The sequence below is a fragment of the Rana temporaria genome, chromosome 1, assembly GCF_905171775.1.
Source record: "Rana temporaria chromosome 1, aRanTem1.1, whole genome shotgun sequence".
Lineage (NCBI taxonomy): Eukaryota > Metazoa > Chordata > Amphibia > Anura > Ranidae > Rana > Rana temporaria.
Window position 1 is genome coordinate 9,951,342 of NC_053489.1, and position 17,277 is coordinate 9,968,618.

Below are 17,277 nucleotides of genomic sequence, written 5' to 3' on the forward strand. Positions count from 1 at the left end.
CTGGATGTGATTGTAAAATTGCTCCAGGAGCATTAGTTGCAAAATGTCCTCTGCGGTGGTGGCCTGGCTGCTGTTAACCCAGTTAGAGGCCGACAGGGACAACTGGCATGCCCATTCCGCGTAAGAGTCTTTTGTGGTTTTGCGTGAGTCCCTGAACTTCTGTCGGTGGGACTCTGGGGTTACTGCATAACGAGCTAGGAGCACTTCTTTAACCCGGGCGTAGCTATGGATATCCTGATCTGGCACGGTCCGGAAAGCATCAGAAGCTTTGCCTGACAGTTTGCCTGACAATATTGCAACCCACTCTCTTCTAGCTATTCGGTGCAGGTTACATTGTCGCTCAAAGTCTGCCAGGTAGTTATCAATCTCACAGTCCTTTTCATCAAAAGCTTTAAAAGCGCTAAACGGGATCTTCCTTGTGTCTGCTGTGCTGTACTCACTGTTTGGAGGATGTGCGGCTGCTTGTTGGACTGCTGCCAGTTTTAACTGTAGCTCTGCGTCTCTTATTTGTTTAGCCTTCTGTAGCTCTGCGTTTACTAACAGGTCCATCACTTTCAGCACCACATCCGCCGTTGGGTTCGGGCCGAACCACGCTAGCTTCTCTCTCATTAATTTGTTGGCTGGCGATTCCTCCTCCTGAATCACTGGTGTCTCCATCTCTTGTACTGCTGGCGTTGCTGCAATCCCGTCCTCCTGGTCTATCTCCATTGATTCTGCTATGTTGACCCGCTTGGTTTTGTTGCTAGCAATCCTTCCACGAACTTCCAGTAGTTCTTCCAGTGTCTGCTTGGAATCCGGGTGTGAAGGGGAATAGAAGGGAAAATCCCACTGCTACCAACCAATTGTGACGGTATCGGTATGATATCCCCGTCAACGTTCCCTTCTTCCCATAACGAAAATCACCCCAATATTCCACGAGGAGGGATATCCCTGGAATCGCCCAGAAAGCCACACATGCCAAGCTTACTGCTAGAACAAGACACTTTAATGACACAAAAACTCAGCTTATATGTGGTTACAACCTGTTAGGAACGCCCCCCTCACACAGTGGGGTTTCCCATACAGATTATAGGAGACAAGTCGGAGCCGACCATGCAGACACGTTTCTTTAGATAAAGACATCAGTGGAGTTAATTAATACACTGAAGCAATCAGAATAATTAACATACTACTTCTCTAATCATTTAGCCTGATGATACAATACACATCTTTTAAGGGTAAACACAGATCTTCTTCACACAACACAATAGATCAATTAACCTTTAGAATAGTGAGGGGACATTAGCACGTCAATAACCGGTCAGAGGAATGAATCACACATGAAATTCCTTTCTACATCTACCCATATGGCTAGCAGGGAGCAGTACACTGAGACATATAGGCAAATGTATCACACTGGTGACAATTGATGGCACAGTGGCTGCGTTTGATGGCATGGCACAGTGACTGCTTTTGATGGCATGGCACAGTGGTGACAATTGATGGCACAGTGACTGCGTTTGATGGCATGGCACAGTGGTGACAATTGATGGCACAGTGGCTGCGTTTGATGGCATGGCACAGTGGTGACAATTGATCGCACAGTGACTGCATTTGATGGCATGGCACAGTGGTTGCGTTTGATGGCATGGCACAGTGGTGAAAATTGATGGCACAGTGGTTGCGTTTGATGGTATGGCACAGTGACTGCATTTGATGGCATGGCACAGTGGTGAAAATTGATGGCACAGTGGTTGCATTTGATGGCATGGCACAGTGGTGACAATTGATAGCACAGTGGTTGCGTTTGATGGTATGGCACAGTGACTGCATTTGATGGCATGGCACAGTGACTGCGTTTGATGACATGGCACAGTGGTGACAATTGATGGCACAGTGGCTGCGTTTGATGGCATGGCACAGTGACTGCGTTTGATGGCATGGCACAGTGGTGACAATTGATGGCACAGTGGCTGCGTTTGATGGCATGGCACAGTGGTGACAATTGATGGCACAATGGCTGCATTTGATGGGCACAGTGAGGCTGCGATTGTTTTTTTTTTTTTTCATTTGCGCCTCCCCCCCCCCAAAAAAAATTTGACCACCAGCTTCTCTTATAAGAGTGACGCATATACGAGACATCGGATTCGTCCTTCACAAGGTCGCCCGGCCCGGCACGCGCAGAACGCGGCGTTCACCAAACCCAGGCGTCTGATCTCACGCTTGTATCCGGGATTAATCGGCACAGTAATAAAGAAATGGAATTTTAATCCTCTTTGTCGGCGTTTCGGCGGATATGAACTTTTCTACAAAGAATTCTATTGGTGGAATTCTATTCCCTTCAACCCAACTCTGATGAATGTTGGTATGGGGGAGGTGAAGGTTCTCATGAAGAGGTAGGTGCAGCAAGAACTGACTGTAGAACCGCAATTATTGTTTTGCCTTTTTCACCAGAAATAACATTTACAATATGTCAGTGAAAGTCCTCCTTCATCCAGGTCATGGTACATGGACCTGCACTCTCAGTGCTGCTTTCCTGAACTTCCTGTCTTCACAGGAAAGAGTTAACTGGGACAACTCAGTCTCCAGTTAGCCTATTGGAGGGGTCTGTTATTTGGGGGGTCAAGAGGGCATAGTACTGGGGGGGGTCAGGAGGGCACAGTACAGAGGGGTCAGGAGGGCATAGTATTGGGGGTGTCAGGATGGTATGTTATTTGGGGGGTCAGGAGGGAACAGTACAGAGTGGTCAGGAGGGCATAGTACTAGGGGGGTCAGGAGGGTATGTTATTTGGGGGGTCAGGGGGGCACAGTACTAGGGGGGTCAGGAGGGTATGTTATTTGGGGGGTCAGGAGGGTATGTTATTTGGGGGGTCAAGAGGACACAGTACTGGGGGGGTCAGGAGGTCATGGTATTGGGGGTCAGGAGGGCATAGTACTGGTTTGCTCAGGAGGGTATGTTATTTTGGGGGTCAGGAGGGTATGATATTGGGGGGGGGTCAGAGGGCACAGTACAGAGGGGTCAGGAGGGCATAGTACGGGTTTGATCAGGATTGTATGTTATTTGTGGGGTCAGGAGGGCATAGTACTGGGGGAGTCAGAAGGGCACAGTACAGAGGGGTCAGGAGGGCATAGTATTGGGGGTGTCAGAATGGTATGTTATTTGGGGGGTCAGGAGGGAACAGTACAGAGTGGCCAGGAGGGCATAGTACTAGGGGGGTCAGGAGGGTATGTTATTTGGGGGGTCAGGAGGGCACAGTACTAGGGGGTCAGGAGGGTATGTTATTTGGGGGGTCAGGAGGGTATGTTATTTGGGGGGTCAAGAGGACACAGTACTGGGGGGCACAGTACAGAGGGGTCAGGAGGGCATAGTATTGGGGGGGGCCAGGATGGTATGTTATTTGGGGGGTCAGGAGGGAACAGTACAGAGTGGTCAGGAGGGCATAGTACTGGGGGTCAGGAGGGCACAGTACAGAGGGGTCAGGAGGGCATAGTATTGGGGGTCAGGAGGGCACAGTACAGAGGGGTCAGGAGGGCATAGTATTGGGGGGGTCAGGATGGTATGTTATTTGGGGGGTCAGGAGGGAACAGTACAGAGAAGTCAGGAGGGCATAGTACTGGGGGGGTCAGGAGGTATGTTATTTGGGGGGTCAGGAGGGCACAGTATTAGGGGGGTCAGGAGGATATGTTATTTGGGGGGTCAGGAGGGCACAGTACTAGGGGGGTCAGGAGGATATGTTATTTGGGGGGTCAGGAGGGTATGTTATTGGGGGTCAGGAGGGCCTAGTACTGGGGGGGTCAGCAGGGTATGGTAGTGGGGGTCAGGAGGGCATTTATTTGGGGGGTCAGGAGGGTATGTTATTTGGGGGGTCAGGAGGGTATGTTATTTGGGGGGTCAGGAGAGCACAGTACAGATGGGTCAGGAGAGCAGAGTACAGAGGGGTCAGGAGAGCACAGTACAGAGGGGTCAGGAGAGCACAGTACAGATGGGTCAGGAGAGCACAGTACAGATGGGTCAGGAGAGCACAGTACAGATGGGTCAGGAGAGCACAGTACAGAGGGGTCAGGAGGGCACAGTACAGAGGGGTCAGGAGGGCACAGTACAGAGGGGTCAGGAGGGCTCAGTACTGGGGGGTCAGGAGGGCACAGTACAGAGGGGTCAGGAGGGCACAGTACAGAGGGGTCAGGAGGGCACAGTACAGAGGGGTCAGGAGGGCACAGTACAGAGGGGTCAGGAGGGCACAGTACAGAGGGGTCAGGAGGGCTCAGTACTGAGGGGTCAGGAGGGCACAGTACAGAGGGGTCAGGAGGGCACAGTACTGGGGGGGGTCAGGAGGGCACAGTACTGGGGGGGTCAGGAGGACACAGTACTGGGGGGTCAGGAGGGCACAGTACTGGGGGGGTCAGGAATGCGTAGAAGTAACATTCCTCATGTAGAGTGGTGTAGGGAAGCTGAATGTTCTGGCTCCGATCCCCTCTGGCCTTCCTTTCCCATAATATTACTCACAAGCACCTTGGATTTGAAGAGGAGAGCCGGAGGGGGGGGGGGGGGCGCACTACACACAGTGGAAGAGCTTGAAAGACCCAGAACACGTCCCAAGCTATGGGAGGCTTTCTCATATGTAAGGGGGGGCGGGGGCTGTCTCTGCAGCCTAGGATTGGCTGAGCCGCTCTGCAGCTGTGGAGAAGAGCACAGGGTCGGCAGTGCGGGGACGTGTTTCGTGATCTACCCATCACCCGCCCCCGCGGTCAATGGACGGTGGCCGACGAGTTGCCAACCCCCTGGTTTAAGGGGCTTTTGTTTGTTTTAGCGCGCTGATATTTTGGAAATATATCTTTTTTATTGTACTCTCCGTGTGTCACACATTACAAAACACAAGTGTGTATTAGATAGATTTTATTTGGGTGTTTCCCCTCCCCCCCCCCCCCCATCATGTAACTCGTAGACAATCACCTGCGATAAACCCGCGTCGGCCGTTCACCTGATGTGACCCGCCGCCGTCTCTGTTGGAAAGGATGTGGACTTTGTATGGCTTTGTATCATTTACAGACACACATTAGTAAAAGATTTCCCTACACTCTGTGCTCTGATTCCACGTAAAGTGACCCCGGAGGGGGGGGGGGGCTTTCAGGCTCCAATCACAAAGCCCCAAAACGCCGGAGGAGAAAACAAATAATTATTCTCTATGGAGACGGTTCACAAATCTCCACTACAAGTCACCCGGAGCCGAACGCCTGAAGTTTAAAAAAAAAAAAAGTTTTGGAGATTTTTTTGGGGGGGGGGGGCCCAAAATCGGTAGCTCGAATCGGGCAGATCGGTGCGTTTTTGAAGCGTTATTTTTTTATTTCTTTTTTTGTTTCCTAAAAATGCACGGAGATGCTTGATATGAGCGTTTTAAGTGTGTTTTATTGCAAGTTTTTCTGCTCAAATACAATAATTAAATGAAAATAAAATAATAATTGGCATACAAACAAAAAAAATAAAAAATGTTTATATGACAATTAAACAATTCGAAATTCCTCCTACCACGTGTCCCGTGCCTCCCTCAAAAGTCCCGCAACCCCCCCCCCCCCCCCTTACTATTTTCTGAATCGGGGATGGAGGTGAATGATATCATGAACCTCGTTTACAGTCCCAAAAACCCTTCCGATTTCTAAATAATAATTATTAAATAATAAAATTATAAAATAAATAAATAATAAAATAAATAAATAAATAATAAAATTGCAACTTTTACTTTAATAAACTTTGATTGTGAAAAAATAAAATAAAACCAATCCTTAACCCCTAATCCTAATCCCTGACCCTAATATTATCCCCCTAACCCTAATATTAAATCCTAACCCCTAACACTAATATTAACCCTAAGTCTAGTATTAATCCCTAATTCTAACCCTAATACTAAACCATAACTCTAATATTAACCCCTAATACTAAATCCTAACCCCTAAATCTAATATTGACCCCCTAATCCTGACCCCTGACCCCAATATTAAATCCTAACTCTAATGTTAACCCCTAACCCCGATCCTAAACCTAAGCGTAATATTAAACCCTAACCCCTACTTCTAACCCCTAACTCTAATACTAAATCCTAACCCCCTAACTAATATTAACCCCTAATACTAAACCCTAACCCCTAACTCTAATAATAAACCCTAACCAATATTAACTCCTAACCCCTTACCCTAATACCAACCCCTAACCCTAATCTTAACCCCTAACTCTAATACTAAACCCTAACTCTAATATTAACCCCTAATTCCTAACTCTAATATTAACCCCTAACACTAACCCCTAACTCTAATATTAATCCCTAATTCTAACCCCTAACCCTAATCCTAAACCCTAACTCTAATATTAACCCCTAATCCTGACCCCTAATACTAAATCCTAACCCCTAAATCTAATATTGACCCCTGACCCAATATTAAATCCTAACTCTAATGTTAACCCCTAATCCCAATCCTAAACCTAATATTAAACTCTAACCCCTACTCTTAACCCCTAACCCTAATACTAAATCCTAAACCCCTAACTCTAATATTAACCCCTAACCCTAATACTAAATCCTAAACCCCTAACTCTAATATTAACCCCTAATTCTAATAATAAACCCAACCCCTAATATTAACCCCTAATACTAAACACTAACCCCTAACTAATATTAACTTCTAACCCCTTACCCTAATACTAACCCCTAACCCTAATCTTAACCCCTAACAATAATACTAAACCCTAACCCCTAACTCTAATATTAACCCCTAAAACTAAACCCTAAGTCTAATATTAACCCCTAACCCTAATCCTAACCCAAATACTAACTATAAGTCTAATATTAATCCCTAATTCTAACCCCTAACCCTAATACTAAACCCTAACTCTAAAATTAACCCCTTATACTAAATCCTAACCCCTAAATCTAATATTGACCCTTAATCCTGATCCCTGACCCAATATTAAATCCTAACTCTAATGTTAACCCCTAACCCCAATCCTAAACTTAAGCCTAATACTGTATTAAACCCTAACCCCTACTCCTAACCCCTAACCCTAATACTAAACCCTAACTCTAATATTAACCCCTAATTCTAATAATAAACCCAAACCCCTAATATTAACCCCTAATACATAACCCTAATCCTAAACCCTACATCTAATATTAACCCCTAATCCTAACACTAATACTAAACCCTAACTCTAATATTATCCCCTAATCCTAACCCCTAACCCTAATACGAAGCCCTAACCCCTAACTCTAATATTGACCCCTAATACTAAATCCTAACCCCTAACTCTAATATTGACCCCTAATCCTGACCCCTGACCCAATATTAAATCTTAACTCTAATGTTAACCCCTAACCCTAATCCTAAGCCTAATATTAAACCCTAACCCCTAACTCCAATATTAACCCCTACTCCTAACCTCTAAATCCAATACTAAATCCTAACCCCCTAACTAATATTAATCCCTAATCCTAACCCTAATCCTAACACCTAACTCTAATATTAACCCCTAACCCTAACTGATCATTATTGAGATGTTTCTACAACTTGATTGGAGTCCACCTGTTGTAAATTCAGTTGATTGGACATGATTTGGAAAGGCGCACACACCTGTCTATAGAAGGTCCCACAGGTAACAGTGCATGTCAGAGCGCAAACCAAGCCATGAAGTCCAAGGAATTGTCTGTAGACCTCGGAGACAGGATTGTATGGAGGCACAGATCGGGGAAGGGTACAGAGACATTTCTGCAGCATTGAAGGTCCCAATGAGCACAGTGGCCTCCATCATCTGTAAATAGAAGAAGAGAAGAAGTTTGGAACCACCAGGACTCTTCCTAGAGCGGGCCACTCGTCCAAACTGAGTGATCGGGGAGAAGGGCCTTAGTCAGGGAGGTGACCAAGAACCCGATGGTCACTCTGACAGAGCTCCAGTGTTTCTCTGTGAAGGGAAGAGAACCTTCCAGAAGAACAATCATCTCTGCAGCACTCCACCAATCAGGCCTGTATGGGGGAGTGGCCAGACGGAAGCCACTCCTCAGTAAAAGGCACATGACTGCCCATGTGGAGTTTGCCAAAAGTCACCCAAAGGACTCTCAGACCATGAGAAACAAAATTCTCTGGTCTGATGAAACAAAGATTGAACTCTTTGGCCTGAATGGCAAGCGTCATGTCTGGAGGAAACCGGGCACTGCTCATCACCTGGCCAATACCATCCGTACTGTGAAGCATGGTGGTGGCAGCATCATGCTGTGGGGATGTTTTTCAGCGGCAGGAACTGGGAGACTAGTCAGGATCGATGAAAAGACGAATGCAGCAATGTACAGAGACATCCTTGAAGAAAACCTGCTCCAGAGCGCTCTGGATCTCAGACTGGGGTAAAGATTCATCCTCCAACAGTACAACGACCCTAAGCACACAGCCAAGATCACAAAGGAGTGGCTACGGGACAACTCTGTGAATGTCCTTGATTTGCCCAGCCAGAGCCCAGACTTGAACCCGATTGAACATCTCTGGAGAGATCTGAAAATGGCTGTGCACCGACGCTCCCCATCCAACCTGATGGAGCTTGAGAGGTCCTACAAAGAAGAATGGGAGACACTGCCCAAAAATAGGAGTGCCGAGCTTGTAGCATCATACCCAGAAATCCGGAGCATTACGGAGGAACTGTCCAAGGAGGTGGGAGGGGGGGGACTGGGAGGAAATGGGAGGGGGACTGGAAGCCAATGGGAGGGGAGGACTGGGAGAGGGGGACTGGAAGGAGATGGGAGGGGGAATTGGGAGGGGGACTGGGAGGAGATGGGAGGACTGGGAGGGAATGTGACGTCACATACAAACCTAATCCAGAGTTCCTCCCCCCCTCCCCAGTGTCTCCAGCAGTCCTTTCTCCTCTCTGCACATCTTCGGTCTTCTGCTACTTGCATGGTGTTCGTCTCTTACTTTATGAAAGCTTCAAGTTGTGCTGTAAGGCTGGGAGAGGGAACTGGGAGGAGATGGGAGGGGGGGACTGGGAGGACTGGGAGGGAATGTGACGTCACATACAAACCTAATCCAGAGCTCCCCCCCCCCCCTCCTCAGTGTCTCCAGCAGTCCTTCTTCTGCGCGTTGCATGGTGATCGGCTCTTACTTTATGAAAGCTTCAAGTTGTGCTGTAAGGCTGGTGCACACAGGTCACGCTCGGTCACTTGTATGTGCTGACCTCAGCTCGTCACCCTCTATAGAGTCGCGTAGCGGAGGTGAGTACACGACTCCAAATCTGTCATCTCGGCGGTTGGCATCAGACCAGCGTTATCTGCCGCCGGACTTTGTATCCGGCTGTGTCGGTTACTGTGTCCTTTTTTAATCTGGTTAAAGCCCAACTCCAGGAAAAAAATACAATGTAAACATCACATTGGGGGGGGTTATTTACGAAAGGCAAATCCACTTTGCAAAACAAGTGCAAACTACAAGTGAAAAGCGCGCTTGAAATCGCACTGAAAGTGCACTTGGAAGTGCAGTCGCTGTAAATCTGAGGGGAAGCTCTGCTGATTTCATCATCCAATCATGTACAAGCTAAACTGCTGTTTTTAATTTTCCTTGCATGTCCCCCTCGGATCTACAGCAAGTGCAATTTCAGTGCGATTTCAAGTGCAAAGTGGACCTGCCTTTGGTAAATAACCCCCATTGTGTGTCAATGACCTTACCCCTCTAGTCTGGATACCATACTCCTCTTCCTAAGCCACCTTGCAATGTAATGGGTTAAATTCTTAAAGGGGTTGTAAAGGTACCATTTTTCCCCCCCCTAAATAGCTTCCTTTACCTTAGACCCCTTTCACACTGAAGCGTTTTTACAGCGTTAAAAATAGCGCTATTAACCACTTGCCGCCCGCCAATGACAGATTGACGGCGGCAAAGTGGTTGCTTAATCCTGACTGGACGTCATATGACGTCCTCAGGATATTGAGCCGCTGCGCGCCCCCGGGGGCACGCATCGCGGCGATCGTTGTTGCGGGGTGTCAGTCTGACACCCCGCAACACCAATCTAGGTAAAGTGTCTCTCACGGAGACTCTTTACCACGTGATCAGCCGTGTCCAATCACGGCTGATCACGATGTAAACAGGAAGAGCCGTTGATGGCTCTTCCTCACTCGCGTCTGACAGACGCGAGTAGAGGAGAGCAGATCGGCGGCTCTCCTGACAGGGGGGTTCGCGCTGATTGTTTATCAGCGCATGCCCCCCCTCGGATCACCACACTGCACCACCAGGGAATAAAAAAAAAAAAAAATGGGCAAAAAAAAAAAAAAGTAAAAAATAAATAAAAAAAAAGATGCCAATAAGTGGCCACAAATGGGCACTGATTGGCAACATGGATCCATCAGTGCCACCCCTCAGTGTCCATCAGTGCCACCCCACAGTGCCAATCCATGCCCAGTGCCCACCTATCAGTGCCCATCTGTGCCACCCATAAGTACCCATCAGTGCCACCCATATGTGCCGCCCATGAGTGCCCTTATGTGCCGCCTATGAGTGCCCTTCAGTGCCGCCTATGAGTGCCCATCAGTGCCGCCCATCAGTGCCCATCAGTGCCGCCTATGAGTGCCCATCAGTGCCGCCTATGAGTGCCCATCAGTGCTGCATACCATCGCCCATCAGTGCCGCATACCAGCGCCGCCTATCAGTGCCACCTCATCGGTGCCCATCAGTACTACCTTATTGGTGCCCATCAGTGCCACCTCATCGGTGCCCATCAGTGCCGCCATATCAGTGCCCGTAATTGAAAGAGAAAACTTACTTATTTACCAAAAAAATTACAGAAAAAAATAAAAACTTTATTTTTTTTCAAAAATTTTTTAGTTGTTGCGCAAAAAAAAAATCACAGAGGTGATCAAATACCACCAAAAGAAAGCTCTATTTGTGGGAGAAAAAAGGACGCCAATTTTGTTTGGGTACAGTGTAGCACGACCGCGCAATTGCCATTCAAAGTGCGACAGTGCTGAAAGCTGAAAATTGGCTTGGGCTGGAAGGTGCGTAAGTACCTGGTATGGAAGTGGTTAAAAACACTCTCCATATAAAATAATTTTTTTTTTAAAAAAACGCTCTCCATGCATCTCAATGGACCCTTTCACACTGAGTCCTGCAAGCAGCAACTTTGGAGCAGCTTTTGGGGGGGGCGCTGAAAAAAAAAAAACGCTACAAAAACGCCCCTCTCCATTGAGATGAATTGAAAGCGCTGTAAAAACACCTTACCCTTTCACACTGAGGCACTGCAAAAACGCCCTGAAACATTAGGGTCTTAGCGGAGCTTTACCAGCGTTTTTCGGGCGTTGGCAGTGTGAAAGGGCTCTGAAAGCACTCGGGCTTTCACATTGGGATTGCAGATGAGGCTTCTTTTAGGCGCTTAGGCGGAAATTGATGGGCACAGTGGCGGCGTTTGATGGGCACAGTGGCGGCGTTTGATGGGCACAGTGGCGGCGTTTGATGGGCACAGTGGCAGCGTTTGATGGGCACAGTGGCTGCGTTTGATGGGCACAGTGGCGGCGTTTGATGGGCACAGTGGCGGCGTTTGATGGGCACAGTGGCAGGGTTTGATGGGCACAGTGGCAGCGTTTGATGGGCACAGTAGCAGCGCTTGATGGGCTCTGTGGCAGCGTTTGATGGGCACTGTAGCGACGCTTGATGAGCTCTGTGGCGGCATTTGATGGGCACAGCAGCGGCGTTTAATGGGCACAGTAGCGGCGTTTGATAGGCACAGTGGTAGCGTTTGATGGGCACAGTGGCTGCGTTTGATGGGCACAGTGGCAGCGTTTGATGGGCACAGTAGCGGGGTTTGATGGGCACAGTGGCAGCGTTTGATGGGCACAGTAGCGGGGTTTGATGGGCACAGTGGCGGCGTTTGATGGGCACAGTAGCTGTGTTTGATGGGCACAGTGACTGCGTTTGATGGGTACAGTGGCGGCGTTTGATGGGCACAATAGCTACGTTTGATGGGCACAGTAGCTACGTTTGATGGGTACAGTAGCTGCATTTGATGGTACAGTGGCGGCATTTGATGGGCACAGTGGCAGCGTTTGATGGGCACAGTGGCCGGGTTTGATGGGCACAGTAGCGGCGTTTGATAGGCACAGTGGCGGCGTTTGATGGGCACAGTAGCTGCGTTTGATGGGTACAGTAGCTGCATTTGATGGGTACAGTGGCGGCGTTTGATGGGCACAGTGGCTGCGTTTGCTGGGCACAGTGGCTGCGTTTGATGGGCACAGTAGCGGCGTTTGATGGGCACAGTGGCAGCGTTTGATGGGCACAGTGGCAGCGTTTGATGGGCACAGTAGCAGCGCTTGATGGGCTCTGTGGCAGCGTTTGATGGGCACTGTAGCGACGCTTGATGAGCTCTGTGGTGGCGTTTGATGGGCACAGTGGCGGCATTTGATGGGCACAGTGGCGGCGTTTAATGGGCACAGTGGCTGCGTTTGATAGGCACAGTGGCGGCGTTTGATGGGCACAGTGGCTGCGTTTGCTGGGCACAGTGGCTGCGTTTGATGGGCACAGTAGCTGCGTTTGATGGGCACAGTAGCCGCGTTTGATGGGCACAGTGACTGCGTTTGATGGGCACAGTGGTGGCGTTTGATGGGCACAGTAGCTGCATTTGATGGATACAGTTGCTGCATTTGATGGGCACAGTGGCGGCATTTGATGGATACAGTTGCTGCATTTGATGGGCACAGTGGCGGCATTTGATGGATACAGTTGCTGCATTTGATGGGTACAGTAGCTGCGTTTGATGGGCACAGTGGCAGCGTTTGATGGGCACAGTGGCTGCACCTGATGTTTTTTTTTTGAGCATCAGCCGCCACTGGTGGACACATCAAGAAGGACCCTGGGGGACTAACAGCCTTAAAGAAAAAAAATGTTGAATTTAACTTTATTGTTATCACAAGGAAGCTAAGGAGGTTCATGACAGGTACTCTTTATGTAGACATCAGGGGTCTATTAGACTCCCAATGTCTCTCCTGCGCTCCAATGCAGCTAATCACTAACTGACACGTTTGACACTTTTTAGGGACCAGTGACACTAATACAGTGACTGACTAGTGCTAAGAATATGCACTGTCACTGTACTAATGACAATGGCTGGGAAAGGGTTAACATACAGGGGCGATCAATAGGTTAACTGTGTGCCTAGCCAGCATTTATGGGAAGGGAAGTGATGGATTTTATTCCCTGCTACTGTAGGAACACAAAATCCATCCCTTCCCCCCATAATTGTTTCTACTAGATTAACCGCTTAACCACTTAAGCCCCGGACCTTTAGGCAGCTAAAGGACCCGGCCAGGTTTTGCGATTCGGCACTGCGTCGCTTTAACAGACAATTGCGCGGTCGTGCGACGTGGCTCCCAAACAAAATTGGCGTCCTTTTTCCCCCACAAAATAGAGCTTTCTTTTGGTGGTATTTGATCACTTCTGCGGTTTTTATTTTTTGCGCTATAAACAAAAATAGAGCGACGATTTTGAAAAAAATGCAATATGTTTTACTTTTTTCTATAATAAATATCCCCCAAAAATATATTAAAAAAACTTTTTTTTTCCTCAGTTTAGGCCGATACGTATTCTTCTACATATTTTTGTAAAAAAAAAAACGCAATAAGCGTTTATCGATTGGTTTGCGCAAAATTTATAGGCCCGGATTCACAAAGCACTTGCGCCGACGTATCTCCAGATACGCCGCGTAAGTGCAAATATGCGCCGTCGTATCCGTGCGCCAGACTCACAAACTAAGATACGCCTAAAAACAGGCTTCATCTCGCCGACGTAACTTGCCTACGCCGGCGTAGAGAGGGCGCATATTTACGCTGGACGCATGTGGCGCTCCCATTGATTTTCTATTCACATATGCAAATGAGGGAGATACGCCGATTCACGAACGTACGTGCGCCCGACGCAGTGCGCGTAAAGTCATACGTCCGGCGTAAAGTTATGCATCCATGCAAAGGGCTGCACCAGGGAACACAAGCCGGCGTATTTTACGTAGTTTACGTTGGACGTGAATATGGCTGGGCATAGGTTCCGTTCACGCCGTAGGCAGTGATCCGGCGTATCTTAGGCAGTTGTTCCGACGTGATTCTGAGCATGCGCACTGGGATGCGTCCACGGGACAGCGCATGCTCCGTTCGTTATTCGTATGTGTCTGACACTCAGCCTATCATTTGCATGGGGTCACGCCGCATTAGCATGGCTCACGCCCACTTCCACCTACGCCGGCTTACGCCTGAGAAACCCAGCGCAGTTTTGGGAGCAATGGCTTTGTGAATTCCATTCTTGCCTCTCTGCGCTGCGTCGGCGTATCGTATATTATTTAGGCTACGGCGGCGTAATGTGCGCCCGCTCTCTGTGAATCCGGGCCATAGTGTTTACAAAAAAGGGGATCGTTTTATTGCATTTTTATAAAAAAAAATTTTTACTACTAATGGCGGTGATCAGCGATTTTTTTCGTAACTGCGACATTATGGTGGACACTTCGGACAATTTTGACACATTTTTGAGACCATTGTCACAGCAAAAAATGCATTAAAAATTGCACTGATTACTGTGAAAATGACAATTGCAGTTTGGGAGTTAACCACAAGGGGGCGCTGAAGGGTTTATGTGTGACCTCATTTGTGTTTCTAACTGTAGGGGGGTGTGGCTGTAGGTGTGACATCATCGATCGTGTATCCCTATAAAAGGGTTTCACACGATCGATGACGCCGCCACAGTGAAGAACGGGGAAGCTGTGTTTACACACAGCTCCCCCCGTTCTTCAGCTCCGGGGACCGATCGCGGGACTCCAGCGGCGATCGGGTCCGCGAGTCCCGCGGCCGCGGAGCTTCGGACCAGGTCACGGCGCGCGCGACCCCACGGCTGGGCTTAAAGAGCCACGTATATGTATATGTATGTGGATGTGCCCAGCCGTGCCATTCTGCCGACGTATATCGGCGTGAAGATGTCCTTAAGTGGTTAAGGACCGCCTAACTCTGATATATGTCGGCAGAATGGCACGGCTGGGCACAATCACGTAAGGGCACATCCCCTTTAAGTGCCCAGCCGTAGTTCGCGCGCGTGATCGTCTGTTCCCTGATATAGGGAAAGACGATCAATGACGTCACACATCCAGCTCCACCCCCCCTACAGTAAGAAACACATATGAGGTCACACTTAACCCCTACAGCGCCCCCTAGTGGTTAACTCCTAAACTGCAATTGTCGTTTTCACAGTAACCAATGCATTTTCATAGCACTTTTCGCTGTGAAAATGACAATGGTCCCAAAAATGTGTCAAAATTGTCCGAAGTGTCCGCCATAATGTCGCAGTCACGAAAAAAAATCACTGATCGCAGCCATTAGTAGTAAAAAAAAAAAAATTTAATAAAAATGCAATAAAACGATCCCCTATTTTGTAAACACTATACATTTTGCGCAAGCCAATCGTTAAACGCTTATTGCGATTTTTTTTTTTACCAAAAATATGTAGAAGAATACGTATCGGCCTAAACTGAGGGGGAAAAAAAAATGTATATCTTTTTTGGGGGGTATTTATTATAGCAAAAATTAAAAAATATTGAATTTTTTTCAAAATTGTCACTTATTTTTGTTTATAGCGCAAAAAATAAAAGCCGCAGAGGTGATCAAATACCACCAAAAGAAAGCTCTATTTGTGGGGAAAAAATGACGCCAATTTTGTTTGGGAGCCACGTCGCACGACCGCGCAATTGTCAGTTAAAGCGACGCAGCGCCGAATCGCAAAAAAGGGGCCAGGTCCTTTAGCTGCATAATTGTCCGGGTCTTAAGTGGTTAATATTCTACCATCTCTTCACATCAGATCTTCAACAAACGAACAACCGCTAACAGCTTGCATCTCACTTTTCATGCTTTAATTACTTCTTCGGTTTTCAGTAACAGATATTGACCAGTCGTATGTTCATTTCTTTACAGAACGTTGCTATGTCCCCTTTCATTATCCGAACGTACCGAGATTCCGACTATGACGCGGCCCGAAATCTGTTTTCTAGCGGCATTGTAGAGAACAGCGGCCGAGCCTTTAGACACGCCTTGCAGCTACCGCACATCTGGCTTCTGTTGTCCGCTCTGTTCCTCCTTCCTGCGTTACGTGTTGTGTCCATTGGCCATTCCATCCTTGCCGCGGCCTTGGCATTGGCCGGATTGTGGTTCGGATGCCGGTATTTGTATACGGAGTACGTCCAGTTTTCCCTCTTGGACGACATGCTGAACATCCGGAAGTACTACTTGGAGCGGGACGGTTACGGCTTCTGGGTGGCGGAGTCGGGAGGAGAGTTGGTGGGGACGGTGGCCGCCCTTCCTTCTTCGGAACCCGGCGGAGAAAAACACACGGAACTGAAACGTCTTTCGGTGTCTAAAAACCACCGCGGTAAAGGCATCGCCAAGGCGTTGTGTAGGACGGTGATGGACTTCGCCTGGCGGAGAGGTTGCGAGGCGGTGGTGTTAACGACCGCTTTATCCCGGATCGGTGCCTGGAAGATGTATGAGAAGATGGGCTTCAGGCAAACAAATGTATTTATTCCACCGATCTTCAGGTTCAAATTTGTTGACTTTAAAGTGTTGGCCTACCGTTATGACCTTCCAAACCATCGATGACGTCTTCAACCTGATGGAAAATCCTTGATATAATATCTCACAAACTGTTGAAATAATAAGCTCTCATTCTCGTAAAACATTATATACCGATGCTTTTCTTTTTGGTTGTACCACCACCAAAGATCTAACGTACAAAGTGTGATATATGCTCATGGGTATGGAAATGAAACTCTTTGATGAGCAAAAAATAAATAAATGCGTAACCCAGAACAACTGCTTCGCCTAATACTTTTTTTGACCAATGTAGATAAGATGTCCCACCTTGTTTTGTGTCTTTGCCGACCATGAGAAAAGATGCCCCACCTTGTTTTGTGTCTTTGCCGACCATGAGAAAAGATGTCCCACCTTGTTTTGTGTCTTTGCCGACCATGAGAAAAGATGTCCCACCTTGTTTTGTGTCTTTGCCGACCATGAGATAAGATGTCCCACCTTGTTTTGTGTCTTTGCCGACCATGAGATTAGATGTCCCACCTTGTTTTGTGTCTTTGCCGACCATGAGATAAGATGTCCCACCTTGTTTTGTGTCTTTGCCGACCGTGAGAAAAGATGTCCCACCTTGTTTTGTGTCTTTGCCGACCATGTTATAAGATGTCCCACCTTGTTTTGTGTCTTTGCCGACAGTGAGAAAAGATGTCCCACCTTGTTTTGTGTCTTTGCCGACCATGAGATAAGA

At 47.9% G+C, this 17,277-nt stretch overlaps 1 protein-coding gene across 2 annotated transcripts in view; it reads left to right on the plus strand.

Annotated features, from left to right (window-relative positions):
- Positions 1 to 16,814, plus strand: part of LOC120924614 (N-acetyltransferase 8-like) — a 72,900-nt gene extending 56,086 nt beyond the window's left edge. The window contains exons 1-2 of one of the 2 annotated variants that reach the window (XM_040335612.1): positions 9,049 to 9,218; positions 15,924 to 16,814. In XM_040335612.1, coding sequence (XP_040191546.1) covers positions 15,933 to 16,604 — 672 coding nt within the window. In that variant the 5' untranslated portion in view covers positions 9,049 to 9,218; positions 15,924 to 15,932 and the 3' untranslated portion in view covers positions 16,605 to 16,814. Of the gene's footprint in view, positions 1 to 9,048; positions 9,219 to 15,923 lie in introns of those variants that run through there. The other variant, XM_040335619.1, reaches the window with a different exon arrangement.
- The last annotated feature ends 463 nt before the right edge of the window (positions 16,815 to 17,277 follow it).